This window comes from Rhizopus delemar, genomic scaffold (assembly GCF_000149305.1).
Source record: "Rhizopus delemar RA 99-880 supercont3.4 genomic scaffold, whole genome shotgun sequence".
In the NCBI taxonomy this organism is placed as follows: Eukaryota; Fungi; Mucoromycota; class Mucoromycetes; order Mucorales; family Rhizopodaceae; genus Rhizopus; species Rhizopus delemar.
In genome coordinates this window covers 2,209,321-2,234,657 of record NW_027137830.1, presented here as the reverse complement: position 1 = coordinate 2,234,657, position 25,337 = coordinate 2,209,321, and the positions used below count along the sequence as shown (strand labels likewise).

The window sequence follows — 25,337 nt, the reverse complement described above, 5'->3', positions numbered from 1 at the left end:
TTATTCCAAAGAAGTATAGCTTGTGATAAGTAACTACTGGATACTGCAAACTAGGTCAATATGTACTTTAAGTAAAGCGAAATAAAAGGGATTAAGATGTTGTTTTTATTCATCAAGTGGCTCCTTATTCTTGCTGATGGAAAAGAGGACAAAAAGAAAAGGTTATATTTTGCGGATGAAAAAACATGGTTCGATTTTAAGGATAATAATGAAATCTATTACATATATCTGATTTCTGTAAAATTAGGTTTGGAATTGCTCAGGATCGTAGTATATACACTATAATAGCTTTATTTACATTTTAGTATTGCATAAACAAGCCTTTTCTAGACAGGAACTACTGACAACTCCTGTTTGAAGTACATCGGTTCTGTTAAGATAATAGTTATAATTTGAGTTTTTAATAAGATGCAATGAAGATAATTGGTTTCAAAGGATTTGATTCTTAGTTGTTATAAAAAAGGTTGCTGAACTTTCAAAAGATGCAAGAGAAGTAGATAATCTTTAATTATATTACAATTTCCATAGATTTTACAAATGGCTAAAAGTTTGAGATGTCTTTTGATTTCGACACATGTTTTATTTTTAATGCATATTTCAACTTTATGTGATAAAGTCTCTGATTTCCTATTTAAACTCTACATGAGCATAAGGGCTTCTTGTATAAAACAAGAGATTATAATGAAAGTAATATAGTTTCAAAGGAATTATATGTAATTGTAAAAGGAGTCAAATGTGCCTATAAAACTTACTTGATTTATTTTAAAAAATAAGAAAATAGACGGGTTCTTCGAATATCAAAATGCTAAATATTTACCTGCTTTCGAATCTGTACATGGCCTTGAAAGTAATGGTTGATCTGTGGAAAATAAATTATAAACAAATTTAAATCAGTAAGCAATAGGGTTTCCAAGCAAAAAGAAAAAATTGTAAAAGGCAAGGCCAAATTCTTTACAATACCTTATAACTATATAAAATAAGAAAAATGTATAACAATTTTATGAACATATAAATATTTCAAGTGAGTTCGCAAATAATACAATAAAGTGTAAAAGAACAATAAAGTATAATAAACTATGTCTGCTTATTTATGCATACTAGCACTTGGGCGTATGTGCTTGATCTTCATTCCTTTGGAATTTTGCTTCTTATTGAGTTCGTTACAACAACAACAGTTCTTTATTAATTAATGTTGTGGTAACTTGTTGCTACTAGATATTTGTAGTGTGAAGCAGAGTAGTTTTGGAGTATGTTTGACATATGATCAAATATTTATGTAGAGTTTGACCACGAAATTCTGTCAAATATACTAAACTATTTTAAATAAAGCAAAAGAAAAACATTAAAGAAGAGATTACAATGAAGTATATTAGCTTCAGAGAACTTCTTACTTTTTATGTCAAAATTAAAAGAAAAATAAGAGATAATTTTTCTTTCAAACGAATATTTGTTAACAAAAAGGAAATTTTGAAAAGAGATAACATAATGAGTTTTTATGAACTTTTAATTTTAAATTCCTGTATGATAAGTTCGTAATTGTAAAAAAGTGTCTTTCATTGTATTATTTTCAAGAGGCTATAGTTTGACAATTTTATTGCTGGTCATATATGCTATAGAATACATCTGCTTTACAACATTGGGTTATGTTCGATTTGCGAATAAACTTGTGGACCATTCATTTGCATTGTAAAATTGATAATATGGTTCAGTCTATAGGTTTAAAGATATAAGTTTTTTTGATAGGCTTTGTGTATAAAAGGATTGGGAATAAAGATAGTAGTAAGATCCGGTAGTTACTTATAGCACGCGAACCTACTTTAAGTATAGCAAACTTGTTTTGAAAGATAAAGTAACTTGATTCGAGTAAAAAGGGATACAATGAGAATTTCTGACTTCAAGGAAATTACATTGCTTTTATAATGAAGTAAAAATCAAAAAGTTTCAATAATAAAACACATTTAAGATTTGTTTGAATAAGGTTAAATAGTAATAGTTAAAAGTCAAGTGGCAGATGAAAAGATCACATATTTTTATATAATATTTGAGCGTTGTATAAGAGAAAGGTAGAGTTATTACTTTTGTATTGGATTGTAAATTAAGGGTTCTAAAGAGATTAATTTGCTTGATAAAATAATTATAAGGTTAAATTTGCCTTATAAGAGGTTGTATGTTGTAGAGTTTAAGCAAATAATTGAAATAAATAGTGTTACATTGTAATTTTGTGTAGATTTATGGGATAAGTAGAGATAAAGCTTGGTTCTAAGGTTAAGATTGCCTTGTAAGTTGTTGTTCAATATAGAATTTAAGCGGAAACTTGATGAAGTAGTGACCACCAGATTTTATATGTAAGATCAATACAATATTTCTTCATAAAATAATATAAAGAAAAAGTAAAATAAGAGATTAGGAGCTTTATATACGTAAAGTTAATCATGTTTATTGAGTAAAGTGTAAGGATATAAAAGAAGTTGGCTGAAGATTTTACAATGTTGAGGATATTTATATGATGCAAGGTTCGTTAGGCTTTCGGGTTTCGATAGATTTGATATAAGTTGTTGAGATAAAGTATTAGGTCAATTGAGATCCAATAAGAGTAAGTAATTTGAATTATAGGCTTGTTTGTATATAGTGACCACCAGATCTTGTTAAGTGGATCAAACTTGATTTGTAAAGTAAAATGTAAAGAAATGTAATAAAAATATAAAATGAATACAATGAAGATAACTTGCTTCAAGGGAATTCGACTTGTTTGTAATAAAATAAGAAAAATATATTTGTCTTTTAAGAGATTATTTATTGAATAGAAGTGAATATAAGTGAACTGAAGTAAATTGAAATAAAAGATATAGGGATATTTATATAAAAATAATAGAGAGAAAAGAAAAGGAAATAAAGTTGATATTTTTACTTGAGTCAATATTTTTACTTAAGTCGATATTTTTACTTGAGTCGATGTTGTGTATTTCAGTTAAATTACTGAAGTAAATCGATTTCAAAGTCAGTTGTACCGTCCAAAATTTTATAGATGTCTTCATCATTCTCGTAACAACAATGACATTGATTTTTTCTTTTTGACTTTTTTCATTTTTTGACTTCTTTGTCACTGTTATTTTGTAGTATGTTTGGTTTGGGTTGTGTGTTTTAGAGAAGTTTTTCTTGAAATTTTTAGAGTAAGGTACTGTAGTGACCACCAGATCTTTTAATTAAGATCAAATAAAGGTAAAGATAAAAAAAAATAAAGGGATCAGGAACTTTTTATGAGAAGGTTGCCTGTTTATTGAATAAAATATATAAAATAAAATGTGAGTAGAACTGTACTGTCCTTTTTCTTCATCTAAATAGTTGGGATATTTGTATTAAATTTTTTTTTTCTTTTTGACTTTTTTCATTTTTTTGACTTCTTTCATTTTCTTGACTTTTTTCATTTTTTGACTTCTTTGTCACATCACAATGGTAAAGTAATCATTTTGAGACAAAACAAAGTAAAAAGAAACAAAAATAAATCTTTACAATGTTACGTTCAGAATGAAAAAATAATGCGTCCTCGGGGAATCGAACCCCGGCCTTCACCTTGGAAGGGTGAAATTCTACCATTAAACTAAGAACGCTTTTCTGTTGAAAAATCGAACCTTAAAATCCTTTTATTCACATAAAATTACCATATATGGTAAGTACGTTGCCGGATTTAGCTTTATTCGGCCAATAAAATGTATGTTAGTACGATTGCGTACCCAAAAATGGAGCGTAACTATTTTCGTTTTATAAAAAAAAATGGTGTCTGCTTTGTTAGCGCGCTTTTATGAAGGTTTTTTTTGAGAAGCTCAATGTTTTAAAATTATCTTGGAAAATGAAATATTATTTTTTTAAATAAAAATGATTTAATAAAGGAAAAGAGTTTATGTGTTGATAAACCATACTATTGTACTTTATTACAAATATTTTCATGAGATAGTTTTCTAAATGTTTGAAAATAATGTGGACGACCAGGCTGCATCAGCAAGAATACCTGACCAAAAGATTCCGCCTGTCCAAGTATTACTCTTGAATTTTGCCCAGCAATCAGCAGGGTTGTTGTAGTTGACAGTTTTCAATTGCCATGCTAAATGGCAGGCGGTTCCTAATACACTGATTGCATAAAACGGTAATCCTTGTCCATTCATATACCCAGATAGAGCTGTGAGCGATACGAATGCAGTTGAAAATCCTGTTAACCATTGAGGTGTCTTTTCTCCAAATCTTAAAGCTGTCGATTTAACGCCTGCTTTGATATCATCCTTTTTGTCTTGATGAGCGTAGATTGTGTCATATACTAATGTCCAGCAAACACCACCCAAGTAAAGAGGGCCGGCTACAGAGAGATCAAGAGAGCCTGTCATAGCAGACCAGCCTAGTAAAGCGCCCCAGTTGAATGCTAGCCCCAAGACAGTCTGCGGCCAGTAAGTGACCCTTTTCATTAACGGATAGGTAATAACAAGTGATAATGAGCTTGCTCCTAATAAAATGCTATACATATTCAATTGGGTCAACACGGCCAAACCAACAGAAAGTTGTAAACCAAGAAACCCAACGGCTTGCTTAGGGGTGATCAATCCTGCAGCAATAGGTCGAATCTTTGTTCTTTCTACTTTACCATCAATGTCTCTATCCCACAAGTCATTAATTGTACATCCAGCACCCCTCATGGTCAGAGCACCTGTACCAAACAAGGCAATCATTGATGCAGCATCTACAATAGAACTGCCTGAATGATAAGCTGCCATAGAAATACTCCAAGCTATAGTTAACTAGTTAGTTTTATTTGAATTTAGCAAACACTTTTTTTTTTTACCACAGGGCCAGAACAATAACCAAGTACCTATAGGCTTGTCTATACGAGTTAAAAAAGCATAGGGGGCTATTTTGGAAGGCAAGTGATCAAGCCAATTGTTGTAAAGTACTCGAGGCGATTCTTTTGATCCTTGATTATTATCTGTTGCAATTGAAGAAGTCCAATGTTTTTGCTGATAGAAAACTGGTAAAGAACAGATTCTTTGCTTGAAATGCTGCTGCAGTGGTGCTAAGTTTTTGTAGTTGATTAGTCTATGCACTGTAGATAAATTGCGTGTTCCATTTTTTCTAAAAGGTTGGGTAAGATTTATATTACGATAACAAGCTGCTCTATTGAGTACTGGAATGAACTTTGCTTGTGTCAACATTCAAGCCAGAAAAGAAAAAAAATAAAATAAAAAAGGGAAAAGATAATTGACGGGGGTGGAAATCTAGACTTTATTAAATTTTGCTTCCAAACCAACCGCCAGACTTCTTTTTATCATCACCCCCGCGCTCAGGGATTTCTATTTTACAGATACGTGCCTTTACATCCAAACTTTTCTCAACTACAATATGAACACGTCCACCATCCAATACTTCATCATTTTCATGAGCTTTTGCGATCAAATTCACAACCTTTCTTTCCACTTCATATTTAATACTACGAGCACCATATCTGATGTTGTATCCATCAGCTAAGACATCGACCACATCTGCATCCCAAGTCATCGTAATACCATGTCTCTTTCTGGACTTTTCAGCCCACTTGGAGAGTTCTCGAGACGTGATTTCTCTTAATTCATCATCGCTAAAGGGCAAAAAGAAAAGCACTTCATTAATACGACCCAAGAATTCATCTCTTTTAAAGTGTTGATACAAGATAGGATAAATAGTATGCTCAATGAATTGACGAGACAAGGAGATCTGGCCCTGCTTCAGTTGTTCTTCTTGAAGTTCACTCAATTTTTTTTGACTAATTGTTCCTGAATCTGTTGGTGCAACGGTCGCGACGCCTGTGGTTTGAGCATCAGATGATACAGAGGCTTCAAGTCGCAAGAGCTCTGCTTCATCAGCAATTTCATGTTGCGCTAAATTAGAAGTCATGATAAAGATGGCATCCTTGCATTCTACTGTTGTGCCTTTTCCATCCGTAATTCGTCCTTCATCGAATAATTGAAGCATGATTGTTAAAACATCTGGATGTGCTTTTTCAACTTCATCCAATAACACAACAGCGTTAGGGCCTACAGAAAGAAAGAAGTGAGTGACCATAAAGTCTTTTCTTTATCCTAATTTATTCTTACATTCTTTTAGCTTCTCTGTTAATTGTCCACCTTCGTCATAGCCCTTTTTTTATTTAATGGTAAAATTAAGTACAGCCTTTATATATTATATTGTTAGACTTTTAACTTACAACATAACCAGGTGGTGAACCAATAAATCTAGACACATCATGTTTATGCTGAAATTCACTCATGTCAATTCGAATAAATCCTTTGTCCATTTGTTTTCCATGCAAATTTTGTGCCAATGCTTATTTGAAATTAAGTGGTTAAGCTTTATAAAGAAAATAAAAAAAAAATACCTTTGGCAAGTTCTGTTTTACCAACACCAGAAGAGCCACAGAACAAAAAGACAAGTGGATGCTCTTCATCATGCCAGCCGTTTTGTTTACGGCGAATGGCACTGGCTAAAGCATAAATGGGCCCTAATTGTCCAACAATACGGCTCTTCAAGGCATCTTCTAATGGGTGCTTTTTACGATATTCTTTTTCTTTTTGTAATTGTGCTTTACGTACACGATCATCATGTTCTGCTTTATCCTTTGGGTATGATGCTTCCTTTTCTATAGAAATATAAGCAAAATCATTATTCTACCATTCATCAAACGAGTACTTACTATACAACATTTCCTCAATTTCTATATTTTGTTCTCCAGTATATCTCTCCACATAATATAAATATTCTCGAGCTGTTAGGCCGTGTGAATTACGTGCGAATGGATCAGCCATATAATTCAACAACAGACTGACGATCTGCGGATTACAAATAATCACTGCATAATGAAGAGCGTGTGTATTCTCTATAATCTCGGTACGGTAATAAATCTCTAGAGAAATCCAGTTGTCGTGTATTAGCAGCTTGATGAGATCTAGGGTAATATGGGTCTTGTAAATTCGGATCTTTTTACTTTAATTAGTGTATAGAAGACATTATTATTAACGTTATTATTATTTGTGTCTACCTGCTCCTTTTTCAAGTAAAAACTTGACCATTTGATCGTTGTCCTGAATAACAGCTACTTGCTACACAAAAATTAAGTTGCATATTTTTTACGTTGCTAATTTTTTTCTTTTTACCAAAGGAGTCCAACCATATCTATGATAGACATTTGGATTGAAGTTTGGATGCTCTGCCATTCTTTTTATTCATTAGCTTAGTCTTTGCTTCCATTATCTGCTACTTACCGTTTTAAGGCCTTAAAATCATTTTGAACGATAGCTTGACAAATGATATCTCCTGTCGCTAAAACAATTAAAATTCAGTTTCTTTCATATTAAAGTCGAAATGTCTTTTTTCTTCTTTACGCTCATTTTCTTCTAAGGCAAAGACTTGTCCTACACTTGTTTCGTTAACCAAAGCTGCAGTAGCAATAAACGCGGTTGCTTTCCAAATAAAAGGAAATTGATTTTGGTGGCGCCGTGTCGCAACACAAATGGACGCTGCCGTTGTCTTTGTTGGACTCAAGTATTTAGTTGGTTGAAAACTACTTAATCGAAGTAGCGTATTTCGTGAAGGTGCTTTTGATTTTAAGGCTGATAACCTAAACATGGTTAAAGAAAGAAATAGAAAATAAAGGGAAAAAAAAAAAAAAAAAGAAAAGAAAAAAATAGAAAAGAAAAGAAAAGGAGCTGCAGTCACTTTAAGTTTCCTAATTTATTTTTATATGCAATAAAGAAAATAAAAACAAAATATTCATTAATCATCTTCGTCTGCAATACCTTCTTCATGAATAGCAAATACGCAATCAGTTTCAGGTAAAGAAGGAGAATCGTATACTTTGCATATTCTCGTTTCACCACGTCCCTTTTTAAAGTACAGCCGAGTGCATGAAGCGTGTGCAATAATGTTTCCACCTGCAGGCTTCTTTGGATCCGGATTAAACATAGACACACTGTTATCTACTTGGGCAACTACTTGATTGGTAATGATCACAGCGACACCAAACTCATCAGCTAAACGTTGAAGCCGACGCAAGAATTGTGCTAAATGATTTTGGCGGGCTGCCAACTCACCTCGACCTACATAGTCTGTACGATAAAGAGCTATGGCTGAATCAACAATCAATAGAGCAAATCGAGTTTCGGCCATCATGGCTGCTGCTTGAACTAAAAGCGATGTCTGTTGGTCGGTATTGTAGGCACGAGCATAGGCAATGTTATCTAGCGTATCTGGCCCATTCAAAGAATAGCGTTGAGCGATGGAAAGGATACGGTTGGGTCGAAAGGAGTTTTCAGTATCAATAAATAAACATTTACCTTGTGCACCACCCATCTCCAAAGGTAACTGGGCTGTTACTGCCATTGTGTGGCAGAATTGACTTTTACCTGTCCTGAATTCACCAAATATTTCTGTGATAGATCCTGTTTCTACACCACCTATTAGATAAGAAAAGTTTGTCACCAAGAAGTACAGCTAAACAAATATTCTATATTCTAACCCCCTAATAAACCGTCAAGTGCTTTGGATCCTGTCGTTATCGTGATGACATCTTGTCGATATTTATGTACTTCAGTGGCTGTTGTAAATCCTAAACCAATAAGTTTGGCAGCTAGAAAAAATAGTGTAAATTGCCAAAAAAAAAACAAAAAAACAAAAAAAAAGCATATACCTTCAATAAGAATTTTATCTGCTTTTGCTTCAGATATGCCTTTGATATTAAGTAAAGCTTTCTTTGGTACATAGACAATGGCTTCAACTGTATAATAACCATTTTCTCGTAGCTTTTTAACATCTGCAGCTGATATGCCACAAACCTATACAAAAATAACTATTAATCTCTACTATACTTTCCCACAAAGAAAAACCTCCAATTTAGAAATAGGAAAAAAGTTTCCGGATTCACTACTCCTAGACATTTCTTGTACCATTTAATCTTGATTAAATAAAATAATTAAAAAAAAAAAGGCTTTTTTATGGAAGCATCAAATTTATAGCATTTATCATTTTTGTTTTGAAATAATATGTTTAATTAAAAAGTGATAAAACTATATTATATTAAGATAAAGAGTACGTGTTAAAAAAAGGGTATTTAATTTTTACTTGATGAATTGAAAGAAAGGTGAGAAGTGTGTGTACAGTTAAGTGTTTTTTTTTATAACAAAAAAAAAAAAAAAAAAAAACATGAATTATTTTTTTGTAGTCTTTATCCATGGATGATTAAGCGCTTGCTCTGGTGTCATCCTTTTTGATGGCTCCCATGTAAGACATTTGCTAATGAAATCGCCAAAATCTCTATCAAATGTATCATAATCCGATCTTTTTAAAGCCTCTGTGAATGTAAGAGAATTAGGTTTTCTCTTTTTCCCTTTTGAATTGATCGCTTTCCTTGGATGATCATATCGATCTTTTTGTTTGAAGGATTAGCAAAACATAAAAAGAAAGCTTTTATTCTTAATTACCAAAGAATTGCTTTTTTCTTGTGCATTTATCTAAATACTGCTTACTGGGTACACCTAATAGTTGCATAATACATGCTAATTGATCAAGTTCATTCTCTCCTGGAAATAAAGGTCGGCCTGTGTATAATTCCGCTAATATGCATCCTGTACTCCACATATCTATCGGCAATCCATATTCTAGTCCCAATATAACCTCTGGTGCACGATAAAATCTGCTTTGGATATAAGAGTAAACTAATAAAAAGAAGTTTTTTTTTTTTGTATACTAAAGATGAGTAAAGCTTACCTTTTTCATTCACAAAACATGAACTACCAAGATCAATCACGCGAATACCGCTCTTATCAGGTTGTTTTAGTAAAATATTCTAATACAATACGAGTTAAAACTTTAACTGACAAATTTCCACTATTCGGCTTTTCAATGTACCTCAGGTTTCAAATCGCAATGAATAATATTATGCTCGCTTAGTAAGTTTAGAGCGGTTAGTATTTGATGTGCAAATCTAAATAATGATCGAGCCTTCAGGTTACCGACGTTTGTCACTATGTTTTTTAAATATACCTCTTTACTAATCCCATACTGAATCCTTGATATGAATTTTGCTGTAATATTTCAAACAGATTTAAGCTTAGACACTCAAAAACTATGCAGAGATGCTCTCTAAAATAGAAACTATCCAAAACTCTCACAATAAAATGTTTATTGTGAGGATCCTACAGACAACAGTCGTTAATTTTTATTTTTCAAAAGAAAACCTAACTGACCAGTTGCATTAATTTCTCCAATATTTTAATCTCCGTTAAAGCTTGAGCATGATACTTTTTTTTATTGCGAATGATCTTGACTGCAACAATGTTATTTGATGAATCTGCTTCTTTAGATTGCGGCTTCATGTCCCTGCATTTTACAACTTGACCAAAGGATCCCTTTCCAAGACTCTCTATAATTTCGTAACGATAATTTAAATGGTCTCTAATGACTATCTTGTAATCTCCATTTTCATCATCATATCCATAATTTAATGAGCTTTGATCCATAGTCGCCCAATGCTTTTTAGCGTGGGATCCAACACAGTAGACTGAGTGATACCTTAATATTTCTGTTTGTTCATAAGGTGAAAGAAATGGTTTAAATCGGTGAAGAGCTACTATATATATATACCAAAAATTACTTAGCAAACTTTTTTTTCTTCTTTTTTTGCACTCACTTTTGGAGCTTACGACTTCTGTGATTCCTTTTTCCTTTCTATTCTGAGTCTTTCCTCCTTCCACAAAAAAATGTGATTGATTATACGATTTAATCTTACGGTTAGGTTCACTAGAATGCTTGAGAATTGCTTCTTCATCTGGTTGACTGATCACACCATGTGCTGAGACATAGCTAGCACTCGGCTTTATTAATCTCTCTTTTGCAATTTGATCTAGCGTAATCTCTTGATTAAAGTGAGAGGATAAGCTTTTAACAGATTTTGAAGTGAATATTTCTGGTCTTCGAAGTTTTGTATGTGTCATGGAATCCTCTTTCTGCTTATTATGTATTTCACATTCATTTTCGCTATTATCATTTGAGCTTTTGGATTTTCCTTTACAAAGTACAGCTGAACTTTTATTTTGAATGGGTATAGGCAGTCTAGTGTTGTTATTGTTTGCTAATTTCTTTTCTTGTTTCATTGATTCATCCAGCTATAAAAAGGTGTGAAAAAAGGAGCACATATACACAAAAATGATCCTTCCTCCTTTCATTTACCTCATTTCCCGTTTTTATCGATAAATTAGTAAAAGAAGCCAAGGGGTCCGGCTTATGGGAATCAGACTTTATCGGTGATATCAAAGGGTCAAATTCAGCCAATTCTTGGTTTGCTTTTCCGCTAGATTCCTTGTTTGTTTGCAATTTTGAAAGCCGAGCAATCGATGTTTGTCTCACTCTTCTGCTACTTCCCCCCGCAGGTGAAGACGGTGGCGTGAGTTGGGCTACTGTAGATGGCTGTTCGGTCGCGTTTTGTCGATGAGGAGGAGCGGGCAATCGAGTAGGGATCATTGGTTTTTCCAAATCCACTTTTTGTAGCGAGATAACTTTAGGAGGTCTCGTTGGTATGTTGCTGTTTTCTTTTAAGGCTGATAATTTTACAGAAGACGAAGCATCTTTCGATGAACTGCAAATATTCGATTGTAATAAAGACGTATCTAGCAAGTCTTGTAAATAGCTTCTTCTTGATGATTCTCCATAATTAGTAGATTTTCTTGAGCTGTCGAAAGACATCTGCAAATGACTAAAACAATTATATATTTACAGTTGACGCATTTTAGATATACTCACACTTTTTCTATCTGTAAATAGCAAACTTGTAAAACAAAAACAAAAAAAAAGTTGCTTTTTATGAACTAATAAAGAATAGCTTTTTTAATAAAGCGCTTCTTGCAATGGATGCGGACAATATTCATTTTCTTTTTTCGATTTTTCCACTTAAAATTCAGATAAAAGTAGAAAAAAATTCAGACGTTTTGTAGACAAATTAAGAAATATGTTTTCTGTAGTCAACTCAACACAAAAGCATCTTTCAATCAAATTTTTCCATAATCCGAGTATAGTAGCTGTTATTATGTAACCCATATCTTGTGGAATTAACTTATTTCTTCAAATGTACACAATTCAGGAGCCTACTAGTCATCATTACTTACTGGCAAGCCATTTCTTGACAAGTTTCTTGTATTGGCTATTTGTTAGAGCTATAACATGTTATAAAACATAACTGCACTTTGTTCCAAAATTATTGATATATTTTTGAGAAAAAAAATTCATGCAGAAGTAGAAGAAAAATTGGTGCAAAAGATAGAATAAGAATAATGGCAATAATGTGTACATAAAGAAAAAATTAGTATATAGAGAATAGATAATATATCAATAGCATGAAAATTATCAATAACTCGAAGCCTACATTCAATGATAAAAGGTGCAACAATTAAATGTTAATAAGCACAGTGTCAAGTTGTTTAAATTCAAGCTTACCAAAGTGCATCTAAGGTAACACAGTGATAATTGTATTGGAAAGTTACAGGATTTTAGGTAAAGCCCGTCGTTCTTCATTCTGTACAGGCCTTCGTCTTCTTCTTCTAGTTGTGCCTCTGTTTTTGGTCCCAGCACTCTGAAGCCTCTCTGGTATTTCGCCATTTAAACGAAGGTTGCGAACAGCCACTTTGCAATGTTGGTTTGTCCAAAGACAAAAAAAAGTTAGCGAGCAATTTTAATAATTACTAGCCAGAGTATTTGATTACCTAAGCAAACCGTGACAAATAACTTCAGGGTTATTTCGTCTTTGATATGGCCGTGGATTCGGTATTCTCTTGAAATTTGTATGGCTGCGATGTTTACGAAAGGGACAGCACTGATTTTTTCGAAACTCATCAATCAAATGCATTAAAAATCCATGTTTCTTCTGGAGCCTTCTGAATACGACGCCTCTCATAGGTTATTGATGGGTATTTGGAGAGGAATAGTTACCCATGACGAAAATAATACCGTTTCCAAACTTATTTTTCAGTTTGACAACCATATTCTTGCTAGCTTTTCTGTCTTCTAATTTACTTGGACTGTTTCAATTCTCGATGCAAGGGATATTTAGTCAAGTGATTAGTTATAATTTCAGTATAATGCCTTTGTGGTAATTCAGTAACTAGTACACGGTTTCTAAAGTATTCTTCACGATTTTGTAGGTTTAAAGATCGAGAATTTACAAGAGTATCTTCAGCATTTTGTACTTCTTGTTGTTTAACGGCTTCATATACGTGGCAATACGTCTTTGTTTTTTCTATCATATTTTAACAGGATTTGGTATATCTATATGTGCTCAGTGCATCAGCAATAAAATTTTCATGTACACAGTATAAAAGGTCTTGTCTTCCTGAGTCAATAGTAGCACAGCGACCAGTAATTTCCCCATGTAATTGAACATTGTGATCTGCTATGTAAGGCGCGGGATCTGCAGATGTAATTTGAAGACGAATGTATCGATGCTTTCTATCCCGTTCCTTTAAGGATCGTGTCGCCCACACCATCTGTTTGGATTGTTCCGCGAAATCGAAGCACGCCAAGTTCTTGAGGTTGCAAAGCTGTAGAACTCATGCTGATCATCTCGGCCCAGAGGTTTATTTTATTGACACTATTAGTTCACTGACGGCCAGGAATATTTTGAAAAAGGGTTTTACTATCAATTATTGCATAGCTAGGTATATAGGTTCTGCGAAGAGGAGAACAGTTGAAAATAGATAAGACGAGAGCTTCAAATAAGCGAGCAAGTTGATAGAATGCTATCGTATGTTCACATGGGTTGGATTTGGCATCATAATAAGTATTTTTCAGTTTGAATGTGTATCGGGCGGGATACGAAGTCAAGGTGGAAGTTAGCCTTTGCAAAGCCTGGCTGTAAATAGGGCCTTGAAAAGGAAGTTCGATAGAAAATGGACTAGTAATTCTAGAAGCTAATTTTTTTTGGATTGTCTTGCAGGAAGTATGGTTTGTTCATATACTTCGTTGGAAATTGCTTCGTTATCCACGGCTTCTTTTTGTCTTTGTCTAATTAAGTCTTCTTTTCTTTGGCGAATTTATAATAAGATATTGATTGTGCGACTAGAATGATTAATAAAATGAACCTTAATATTATTAGTTAAGCAGTATATATTTTCAATCCTTTCATTAGAGATAATTGTTGAGCATATTTAGACTCGAGCCTTATATAAGTAGTATAATCGAGGTATCTTTGAATGTATTGACGAATGAATGTATGTCTGCGAGCTGTTACCTCACCCACACGGCCACGACGATAAAGTACTAAGAATAACCATACATCAAAAAGGAATTCTTTGTTAATGTAAGCAGCGATACCAAATTTAACATTGTCTTAAAGTGTCCAGAGAAATATGGATTTAGATAAGAATTAGGTATGTGTTATAGTAACATGGATGATGTTTACGAAATCCTCCAATTGCCCTCGATATTGCTTATTCCAGCCAACACTACCGATGGATGATTTAACAGACAAAATACGATAATCAGAAGCAAGAATGTCAGTAGTGCCCATGCTACTAGTCGAAGTACTTGGTAAATGATCTTAACTCATGATGAAGTCTAATATCACTAATGAAATAAGAAACATATGAGAGAACAATTGTTATTTTATACGAAGCATGATTTACCTGTTTAAATATGTATGTAGTTAATACTGTCACTAATTAATAATATGAAGACATGAATGCAGGATTGGTAAAAGTAAGAGAAAGAAGGAAATAGACCGGAGTTTATATAGTGTTGTGGTCTTTGCAAGGTAGTGCAAGCTACATAGGTTAGGAGTTATAGAGCTTTTTAGATAGAAGAAGAAAGATTCCTTTATTAAATACGTTCTTTGTGTATATCTGTATATTCTATTTTAAGGGGCTTTATCGTAATTTCTTTGACTTGAGATGCAGAGTAATCGGGACTACTTTTGGCTTGGGTTTTAGCTTGGAATCTATTATTTAAAGGTTCACTTACGCATTCTATATTTGTAAAGTCTATCATATTGTGTTTCTGTTCCTTTGTTTATAGAATTGATACTGACAATAGCATTGCTTGTTCTTTGTCATGGAATATATTATAATAAATCTAATTGCTAAACATAATTATGAATGCACCAATAAATGAATGAAGCTAAATGAACATGGGGTACTCTGCAGCATGATAAAAAAAGGTGAAACTGTATTTTTGCATATGTACCTAAGACAAGGGCCAAAACAACAATTATTTTGAGTGTTATTTCTCCTTATGGTGTAATAAAAACTAAAGCAAAAAGACTAAGAGCATCTGTACCTTCGAAGAGGAGAAACATAATAAGTAGCGCTCAGACTGCTAGAAATGTTAAAGGCGGAACTGTTACTGAATACTATAATTTCTTTGTAAATGCTCTTGATATTTTGTATCAGCATGGGTAATTTAAGGACAGCTACATTGTCACGGACAATGCTCCCATTCACAAGAATGCTAATATTAGAGAGTATTGTGAAAGGTGATTAGGGCTGTGTTTACCTTCCAGTTTGTTCTTTTAAACTCAATCCATTGAATAATTTTGATCAGCACATAAAAGTGAACTTAGAGGATAAGTATTTTTTGCAGGAAGAGACATCGTTATCTAGAATTGGGGGAACATGCAACAAAAATCCTTTTGAGCGACCCTCAAGGACTCTGTAGATACTCAGCTGCTAAATTTGAAGATGGTTTGAATCGTAAATTGACATAGTTCTTTCTTTTTTTTCGTACACTAAGGAATTATGAAATTTTAAAACTGATCTGAACGATTTTTTTGAGTATGAATTAGCTTTTATTCTTAAACTGCACGGATTCTTTTCCTGAAGTTGCACGAATATTTTGTGAAAATAATGTATAAGTAGACTGTATTTTATTGTTTGTATTACGCGAAAAAATGGAAAAGGTACCAGTTTGATACCACATATACTTTATTTATATGAGCGTTGATGCGTATAGGGTAACGAGAAAGTTTACAATTCATAATATGATGTCACAACAGAGGGGCCGTACTATTGTGTAGTTATAACATCTTGTCTTTTAATACAGCCAGTGCCAAAGTATAAGATCCAGGCTTTTGATGTACGTATAGGCGCTGCTCTTCGCTACTTTTTAAGTCTTAATACATGCACAGAAACCACGTGTACTTTCTTATCTTTGCAAATAAAGAACTTCCCCTTCATCAACAAAGAAGGAACTCACTCTTTCACCTTTCATTTTTAAAGGCTTGAAAGTATGAGTGTCGACATATACTTTATTATAATAGAAATGTGGCCCAAACTAAATGAGTCTGTATTTTATTAATTGTAAGCCATTTTTTTTCTTTTAAAAAAACCAGTATTAAAAGTAAATATGACACCAAAAGGTCGTGAGTACATATTTTTCTTTTGTTTGTAGGTACTGCTTTCTAATTTATATTTGTATTTGATTGATGACTAAACGAACATAATAAGTGCTTTAAACTAAGAATCATATTCGGTACAAGCTTGCTATCATATCCAGTCAGTTCCTTTGCACTGGTAATAGTAGCTATGCTAAAAAACTAAATGCAAAGGATGAAGCGAGCATCTGCTTTGGTAGTAACAATAGTTTTGTAATGTGAAACCATATTCTATACTTTCTCTTTCATCATACAACTATAAATAGATATACGCGTAATTTAGAAATGTCAAGAAAAAGAGAGCAGTTCAAAGTAAGCAATAATCATTTTCCACAGTATATAAAAAATCTATGAATCTTTTTTTCCTTTTCTCATTTTGCCCATAGTTGCCAGCTTATATTACAAACATTTGGTCAGCTCTTGAATATATAAAATGGCTTAATAACTTTAGAGTATGAAAATCATACAAGGTTGCATACCTTTTGGCATGAATATTCTTTTATTGGTATTATTACATGTGTTTTAAAGCGAATGCGAAATTGTCAGTACCTCTGAGGTATAGTTAATATAAATTCGTAGTCTATTTGTACTTTTACTGATTTCAAAAGGAAATTGTAAACAAAATAGCTCCTCGAGTAATAACTTTTGGAGCAACTGTCTAAAGCTAAAGCATCTCATTTTGTAAGTTGCTCGCATATCGTGGTGAGAACTGCCGAGTCTCCTTTCTTTTGAAACCTTATTTGGTGCATATATAAAAATCACTTTGGTTTACAAGGAACGGATACTGGATCAGCAAAGAAATATCAAAAGCACATATCACGATCAGGTTCATCACAAAAGAAGAGTAATAGAAACAAAGGCAAAAGAGCGTGCTATGCGCTGCCGATAAAATTTAAAGCAAATGTGATTTAATAAATCTGAATCTCATCTTTTTATCTATAATTTTACTAAAGAAAAGCTTAACTGTGATACTAATAAATTGTAATTTTAGAAGCCATCTTAGTATTAATTCAAAACAATAGCTGTGCATGCTATTTGCGGCAAAAGGTTGACAATAGAAAAGCTTGTGATGTAATGGAGAGGAAGTAAAGGAAAGATAATTTCTAGGCCCTCAGTGTTTTTCAAAGAAATAAAAAAACTCTAAATTTAGCATTACAGAAACCTATTTAGAAGAAGTCAAAGCTTTGGTTTGCCTTATGGTGTTTGGAGCTAATTCTATAAGTCAACAATTCGTATATTTCTTTGGTCTTTTTAATTTTATTAAACTAAACAAAGTTAAAGTATTCTTATTTACAATTATGTTTATGGTCTTTAGGCATATCTGTGCAAATATGCGTCTTTCTTTTTTCTTTGTACATGCTCTTTCTTTGATTAAAAAACAAACAAGTTAGCGGAAAGAAAACAGTCGAAAACTGCTTAGTTTGTATATGAACAAGGGTTTTTAGCGATAATCCTGATCTTTGTTTATATTCTATTTTAATGAATATGAAATCGAAAAGTATTTTTTTAATCCTTTAAAAAGTTTCTCAAACCTCGTTATTTGTCGTATCTTCAAAAGTCTTTTAAAAAACACAGTAATTGCATGGTACACAAAACCCAGAATTTCATGGGAGATCACTAGACCGATTCCTGTTGTAATTTTATTAAAATAAATAAATAAAAATATTTTTCATTTCTTTTTCTTTTATTTTCTATAAATCTATTCATGACAATGCAAAAGTCTTCATCTGTTACACAATTCGAGTTGCAATTTTATGAGAAAATAAAATGTTTAAAAGAGTATGCATTGGTGTTTTATATTCAACTTTTAAATTTTTATGATACACTACAGGCAACATATATTACACTTTGGCAATTGTAAAATGATAAATATTACTACAATATCAAGTACTAATTATTTATATAGTGAAGAGTTTAGACTGGGTGTTTATATCTTTGCTTTACTATCTGCTGTTCCAATCGCTCTATTTTTATTGTTCAGTATCGTCACCATTCTTGTAACAACTACTTTACTTAGCATTGTAGGGACAGCAATTATTTTAACAATTATTGGATTTACATTGATGTTATTAATCCCTTTATTGATTGTTTCACTTCTTACATCTGGACTCGCTATATTAATTTATTCTTTATATTGTTATTTCACTCAAAGCAAACAGAAACCAAAAACATCACCAAAGTACAATGTCCATGATGGTGAAGCTAATTGAACTGACAATAAAAAGTATTTTTAAACTATACTTGTTTGCTTTAAATAGTATGACAATTGTGTTGCATGACCTTGTTTATACATCATAGCAAGAATTTGATAAGCTGCCTCAAAAATGCAAAAACTGCTTGATTCTCAAAAAAAAATTTTTTTAAGCGTAAGAAGAGATAAATATCAGGCACAAGTGTGAGGTATTAGGTTTGTGTTCTTGTTACATAGTCAAGCATGACTTTACAATTTTGGATTTTTAATACAATTATTTCAGCTGTCTGAGTTTGTTCTCATTTTAACTATGGACATATAGTTGTATTCTAGAACACTATTGTAGTATATGGTTGCATTATCTATTCTTACTGACCGTGGTTATAAATTTTATACTATCTTTCGCGTTAATTATGATGCAACACTCAAATCAAAAGAAAAATTAAATAATGTCGCCTTTTTTTTAAAAAAAAATTTTTTTTTGTTATAAATGAAAATCTTCTGGTTGTATAGGTAAGAGCATTGGCATGAAACTTGTCCACTTGTCATACGACGAATTGAATCAGCCAATGGTATTCGTTTGCTTGTTCCTGACTGGATTTGCTTTATGAATTGTTTTGAGGAGGAATGAATGTATTCTGTCAGAAATCAGCAAGTACTCCCTACAAAACTTGTGGAGAGAGGAAAGCCCTACGTCATACAACGTCAATCAGACTTGTTTGATACCTTCAAACTCAAAGGATTGTCCATGTTAAGACACTGAAGCGTTTTTTTTATCTGGAGACATACATCTTCTATCCATTTTTACAAGCAAAGCGTTTATTAATGCAGACATTGAATAAACGTAAAAAGCATAATTTGAACCCGAAGAGAGAATTTAAAGCTTCAGAGGCTTCTATGTCATCATGACTTTTTAATGGGCTAAATAATTGCTGTATCATATAGAAGCTAGGTTTAGCAAATACACCAATGAGATATAGGCACATTTGTCTAAGGACACAAACTTGTTTTCGTCTATTATTATAAGACCTTGAAACATTCAGCATAATATACTATGATATTTGACTATAATATATACTCAGTTAAGTCTTTTTCTTTATTTATTTTAATCAAGTCATTCAAAATGTCTTTTCTCTTGCAAATCAATCTCTTTTAGTCAGTCAATTCGCTAACTCCAATACCATACTACTTGTCATTACAACTATGCGTAAATTGAAAATTGTTGCTAAGAGTTTTTATACTCTTATATTCAACGATGTTGATTGTTCGCTTTTCAGGTTGCTTGTATTGTTTTTTATTGTTAGTAAATTATTTAAAAGAATTAATTCAATATGTAGATCAGCTTGAATTTCAATTTCTTTGATAAGCCTTTTAATAGCTTTTCTAAAAAAGATATGCCCTTTCGCGAAGGGTAAAAATGAGGAAAGAATATAGAATTGCTGTCATTTTTGTAGAAGGATGAACCTGCTTTTCATTTAACATATTTGTGTAACTACTTACGGAATGTAATTCAGCCGTGTTTGGACTGCTAAATTTAATGACAAGGACTTGATCTTTAGTTTTTGTTTTTTCTTTTATACTACTACTACTATGGCTGCTAAAAATCTTCCCAAAGTTTTCTTTGACGTTGCTGTTAATGGTAAACCTTCTGGTCGCTTAACTTTCAAGGTAGAACACATTATCATATGAGGAATAAATGCTTACATAAATTTTAGCTTTTCTCTGATACTGTTCCCAAGACTGCTGAAAACTTCCGTGCCCTTTGTACTGGTGAAAAAGGTACTGGTGTCTCAGGAAAGCCTTTACATTATAAGGGTAGCCACTTGTAGGAAGAAAAAAAAAGTAATGATTGCTTATTTTTCATATTAAAATGTTGTTTCATATAGCCACCGTATCATCCCTGGATTTATGGCTCAAGGTGGTGGTAAGTTTCAAAAAAAAGAGGTTACAATGAAAGCATTAAAACGGGGGGCTTTTTTTTAAGACTTCACTATGGGAAATGGCCGTGGTGGTGAATCTATTTATGGTCATAAATTTAATGAGTAAGAGAATAGAAAAAATGAGAAAAAGATTGGGTTTAACTTTGTTTCTGAAGTGAAAACTTTACTCTGAAGCACACCGGTAAAGGTGTTTTATCTATGGCCAACGCTGGTCCTGTAAGTTTATAATAGAAACAAAGGAAAGTAATAGCTCACGTTTTGAAACTTAGAACACCAATGGTTCTCAATTTTTTATCACTTTTGATAAGACACCTTGGTTAGATGGTAACCACACTGTTTTTGGTCAGCTCGTTGAAGGAAACCAAGTATTAGAAATTTTGGAACAACATGGTACCCAAAGTGGTATGCCAACTGCAAAGGTTGAAATTGTTGATTGTGGTGAAATCAAAAATTAGAAAAATAAAATAAGTGTTTGTATGAATGGTAATGTAGTAATCACTCTATTTTTATTTATTTCTCTATTGGCGCTGTTGTTGTGCGTTCATATAGATTGGGTTATTATATTGTGATTGTGGTTGTAAATAGCCAGGTTGTAAAGAAGCAGCTAAGAAATGATCAGATAAAGTACATTCTATTTACAGTATTTCGTTCATTACTTGGTTTTAATATACTTGGTGCAGAAGTATCAATGGTCTTGAATATAGCATATTTGTCAGTAGGATCTATTACATTTACTGAATGATTAGTTTGTAAATTACTAAAATTTTGTTGAAAAAGATGATTGTGAGATATCGGTGCGCTGTTACCATTAGTAGTTCTATGACCAAATGGGTTATCTGGTGCTATTATTGCAGTTTTTCATTTAGTATTATTTTAGTGAACATCGTGTATGCTTTATATACTTTACTTGCCGCTGCCCAATTTCTACCTGATGCAGTCATTTGAGGTTGTATAGGATTTGAATTGGGAGAAGGTTGAGGGACAAGAGGTGGGGGCAAGACTGGTTGTACAGTATGCAGTGTGGAACGCTGTTGTGAAGGTGGGGATGTAAAATGTGTTGTTGGCTGATGGCGCTGAAAAGAAGCCGAACTACTACTAAAGCTATGGCCATCTATCACTGAAGGGGCAGGTCGATAATGGCTTGCTTGCTGTTTTTGCTGAAACGTTTGGAGACTGTTTTGAGAAGAATTTGTTTGGTTGAATACAGATAGATTGTTAGATGAAGCAACAGAAGGGTTCCTTTCCCATTTTGCTAGTAGTTGGGGGTCTACTGTATTTTGTTGAGATGTTTGAGAAGAGGGCCTCGGTCGAGAAGGCAACTGTGGTTGTGTATTGTTTGCAATCGGATTCGAGAAAGATGGGTTGTTAAAGGAAGGTGGTTGATTAGGATGATTAATTCTAGCTGTCCAAGCGTCATCATTAAAACCAGCTTGCTTGATTATTTGTGCTGAATTAGGTTGTACATATGAAGGTAATGGGTGAGATGGAGTATATTGTGTAGAAGGCTGAACCATCCCCCTTTGTGGTTGAATAGACATAGGTTTATGTGGTTCTTGTTGTGTACTTGTGGATGCTGAAGGACAAGTATTACCTGAAGCTGAGTGGGATAATGTAGGTTTACCGGTGTCTAAAAGGGCAGTTCGATATACAGAATAAATTTATAAAAAAGGATATATCTAACTTACCTCTTCTTTGTAAACCTTGTGTAAATGCTTGTCCTATTTTACTTTGCTGATTTTCTTGTTTTTGTAATTCTCTAGCTAATCTCTCATCTTGTTCGATTTGCCATTGAGTGTTCTGTTGACTATATCCCTCATCCTCTTCATCGCTAACTTCAATAAAAGCATGGTCATTTATATAACTAACAGATCCAAAAGTAACGCTTTTCTTCATCTTCAACTTTGGTGCTTTGTTTTCGTCATCTGATGGCGGTTCAATTTTTCTTGTTTCAACGAATCTTTGCAGTCGTCGAATATGCTTCTCTGTCATTCCAAGTGATTTCATTCTTCCATATGTAAGTCGGTCTATATCTTGTTCACCTAAACCTTCCTTTTCAAATGATTTTGCGTATCTAACAGAGGCATCATTTGGTATGTTAATCCTTTTGAAATAGCCAAACCAAGGAAATCTTTTGGTAAGGTGGACAAGTGGTAAATTTTCTATTAGTTTTTGACCAGTTTCTTGTTCAATGTATTTTAAATCATCCATACACATCTTTTCCATGGGAACTTCGATTTTAACCCCATTGGTTTTGAAAAGTCTGATCTTGCCCTGACTACATCCAATGAATTGAGCTTCAACCTTGAAGGTACCCGTACTATCCGTCCACCATCTGGTCTTTGCAGGGTCTGGCTCTATAAAAAATATAGATTAGAAAAAGAATTAAAGAATATTCTTATATGATGTACTATTGGAATCAAAAGCCGTGACAGATTGATTTTGTACTAGAATTGCAGATTAATTTCCCAATAACTTTGTTTGGCGTTTAATACAAATGAATACCTATTAATGAATTCACTGGAAGTGGGGCAGGTATATCACTTCTTTCTATAAAGTAGTTATAAGTTTAATATTTAATTGAGAAAGCCTATGCCTTTAATATTCTCTCGTACTTGGTAAATGACTTGGTGATTGAATTTGTAACGATTGTGTGACTAGTGGAGCTTGCTTCTTGGCCTCAATCTCTTTTTGTTTTGCTTGCGCTATTTTTCTTTTTTCCATCTCTGCTTGTCTCAGCTTTTCTTCTTCATCTTTACGGTGAAAAATATGCTTTAGATCTTTTTCTTCTTTTTTAGTTTTTTTGTCTGCCGCTTTTCCTTCCTCAAGTTCAATTCCATGCTCATCACGGAACTTGACATAAGTTGCAGGAATAATTCCCGATACACCATCCGTATGTTCTATTGTCCACCAATCTGCATCACTAGTATAATCTGTGACGAGCACATGCTCATGCTCCTTTAGGTATGTTTCCTCTTTATCTTGAGGATCAAATTGATAGAGGGCAATAGCCCATTTTGGTTGATGAGTTGCGTTACTACTGTCTATCGATTGAGTTGATTCCTCTACATAATTGCTGGGTATCAGACCCATATCACCGCTACTTAATTCTGCAATGTACCAATCCTGATCATCTTTTTCATATACTTTCATTAGATCGTTTTCTTTAAAGGAGAGTTCTTCTACTGAGTGTGCCTGATAATCATAAAGCGCTTTTACTGAACCAATTGGCTTAGACTTTAAGTATATATAAAAAAGTAAGAATATATAATTTCTTGAAAACTTAATGATGCCTACTTTCTCTATGTAGTTTGATGGAACTAAACCTACTGTCCCATCACCATCATTTGACTTTAATTGTGCTTTATACCAATCGGAATTATCTTTATTGAGAATATAAAGAACATCATTTGCTTTAAAACTAAGTTCTTCATTATCTTGTGAATGATAGTCATAAAGAGCGACACACAAATCAATATATTTCATAATTAAGCCTATCCAAGTAAAATTAGGAAAAAGAAAAAAAGAAAAAAAGAAAAAAAAAAAAAAAGAAAACAAACGGGAGCATTTTAAATGTTTGCGTAAAACTGAGCATGAACGAATTTAGCTTTATTCGGGGTTTCAATCTGGGAGCGATTTATTACCATTATCCAATAGAAATATTTGCAGTAAAGTTTTCTTAAGCAAATATTATATTAAAGCGAGTCAGATTCTATTTAAAACCAACTTGTCAGTAATCGTGTATGTGATTTTGAAATGGAACGATGCTTCTCTGTCTTTAATCTCATACATGGCCCGTGTAGGTCATTTATTATTGCTCTAAAAGCATATGATTATGCTAATATATTTTTCAATATTCATCATGTATCTTTTATGCATAACCTGTAAGTTTCTTGTGTATATCCTGTTTAGGATCTGACAGCTAATGTATGAAGGCTATTCTAATGATCCTAAAGCTTAAGGCATACTTCATCCTTCAATAGACGAGGTATTTATTATTTGCGTTTATTACCATTAATATCTCAATTTGAATCACATGGAATAAATAATAAAAAATGTATACTCTTCACTCAAATTTACTTTAATCTCACTCACTCACACTTACTGTTTTTGCCATACTGGGAAATTTGAAAAGTATTTATTTATCCGATAGAAGTACGTATATCTTCCTTCAAACATTCCCTTTACAAGTCCTATTTTGGAATTCTGAGCTAATATAAAAACTGTTTTTATACAAAAAAGGTTTACGGAAAAAGACACACTAAGTAAAAGGGTACTATAATGCATAAGAATTACAAAATTGATTTAAGCACTATTTAGAATTTTTCCTTCTACATTGAATGAAGCGAAGCTTTTTAAACATAATGTTTACTATCACATCCTCATGCTAATAAATTAATTATCTAATAATTTTTTAAATCAAACTTATTTTATTAGTTCTATTGAGGGACTGATTGGTAATCCCCTAGCTTGCACAGGGCATATCAACTATGGCAATACATATGAACTGAAATCTTTAAGATCAAGGATAAACCATAGAAAAGAATTTAAAAAACGAAGCCCTGATTTCTGTTAGGGAAATGAATTCAAGTTGCTGCTGTTATTAAGTCTAACTTGCTTCGGTTATAGCCTTTCCCCTTTTATTTATTGTAAATAAGAAAGAAAGGAAGACGGAAATATTGACTACTGAAAAGTTGGGATATTTAAACTTCTTGTAATTACTGTATGACGGATTCTTATATTTTTCTCCTTGGCAAAACGCTCCTCTTTAAAGTCTTCCATTTAC

At 32.8% G+C, this 25,337-nt stretch overlaps 6 protein-coding genes and 1 non-coding gene across 7 annotated transcripts; 1 reads left to right on the top strand and 6 right to left on the bottom strand.

Moving 5' to 3' along the window:
• Positions 1 to 3,537: 3,537 nt before the first annotated feature.
• RO3G_19067 lies at positions 3,538 to 3,608 on the bottom strand. The gene has a single exon. It is a non-coding gene; the product is annotated as a tRNA-Gly (tRNA).
• Positions 3,609 to 3,956: 348 nt separating this feature from the next.
• Positions 3,957 to 7,641, bottom strand: RO3G_06322 (uncharacterized protein; the record flags this gene model as incomplete). The annotated part of the gene is made up of 11 exons (XM_067660912.1): positions 3,957 to 4,774; positions 4,829 to 5,056; positions 5,343 to 6,053; positions 6,114 to 6,156; positions 6,224 to 6,342; positions 6,395 to 6,655; positions 6,710 to 6,961; positions 7,055 to 7,115; positions 7,170 to 7,230; positions 7,278 to 7,335; positions 7,398 to 7,641. The coding sequence occupies 11 exons, from the start codon at positions 7,639 to 7,641 to the stop codon at positions 3,957 to 3,959; spliced, it is 2,856 nt and encodes a 951-aa protein (XP_067517013.1).
• Positions 7,642 to 7,788: 147 nt separating this feature from the next.
• Positions 7,789 to 8,948, bottom strand: RO3G_06321 (DNA repair protein RAD51; the record flags this gene model as incomplete). Its single annotated transcript, XM_067660911.1, has 4 exons — positions 7,789 to 8,468; positions 8,531 to 8,641; positions 8,702 to 8,846; positions 8,880 to 8,948. The coding sequence occupies 4 exons, from the start codon at positions 8,946 to 8,948 to the stop codon at positions 7,789 to 7,791; spliced, it is 1,005 nt and encodes a 334-aa protein (XP_067517012.1).
• A 573-nt stretch (positions 8,949 to 9,521) lies between these two features.
• On the bottom strand, positions 9,522 to 12,181 carry RO3G_06320 (uncharacterized protein; the record flags this gene model as incomplete). The annotated part of the gene is made up of 8 exons (XM_067660910.1): positions 9,522 to 9,535; positions 9,564 to 9,725; positions 9,778 to 9,856; positions 10,062 to 10,205; positions 10,257 to 10,639; positions 10,700 to 11,174; positions 11,239 to 11,761; positions 12,171 to 12,181. The coding sequence occupies 8 exons, from the start codon at positions 12,179 to 12,181 to the stop codon at positions 9,522 to 9,524; spliced, it is 1,791 nt and encodes a 596-aa protein (XP_067517011.1).
• Positions 12,182 to 13,070: 889 nt separating this feature from the next.
• RO3G_06319 (uncharacterized protein) lies at positions 13,071 to 13,304 on the bottom strand (the record flags this gene model as incomplete). Its single annotated transcript, XM_067660909.1, has 1 exon — positions 13,071 to 13,304. One exon carries the CDS (start codon positions 13,302 to 13,304, stop codon positions 13,071 to 13,073), a length of 234 nt encoding a protein of 77 aa, XP_067517010.1.
• A 6,900-nt stretch (positions 13,305 to 20,204) lies between these two features.
• Positions 20,205 to 21,009, top strand: RO3G_06318 (peptidyl-prolyl cis-trans isomerase cyp5; the record flags this gene model as incomplete). The annotated part of the gene is made up of 6 exons (XM_067660908.1): positions 20,205 to 20,282; positions 20,330 to 20,439; positions 20,501 to 20,538; positions 20,599 to 20,656; positions 20,710 to 20,770; positions 20,824 to 21,009. 6 exons carry the CDS (start codon positions 20,205 to 20,207, stop codon positions 21,007 to 21,009), a joined length of 531 nt encoding a protein of 176 aa, XP_067517009.1.
• A 353-nt stretch (positions 21,010 to 21,362) lies between these two features.
• On the bottom strand, positions 21,363 to 24,037 carry RO3G_06317 (uncharacterized protein; the record flags this gene model as incomplete). The annotated part of the gene is made up of 6 exons (XM_067660907.1): positions 21,363 to 21,371; positions 21,457 to 22,181; positions 22,240 to 22,908; positions 23,057 to 23,101; positions 23,167 to 23,788; positions 23,882 to 24,037. 6 exons carry the CDS (start codon positions 24,035 to 24,037, stop codon positions 21,363 to 21,365), a joined length of 2,226 nt encoding a protein of 741 aa, XP_067517008.1.
• Positions 24,038 to 25,337: the final 1,300 nt, after the last annotated feature.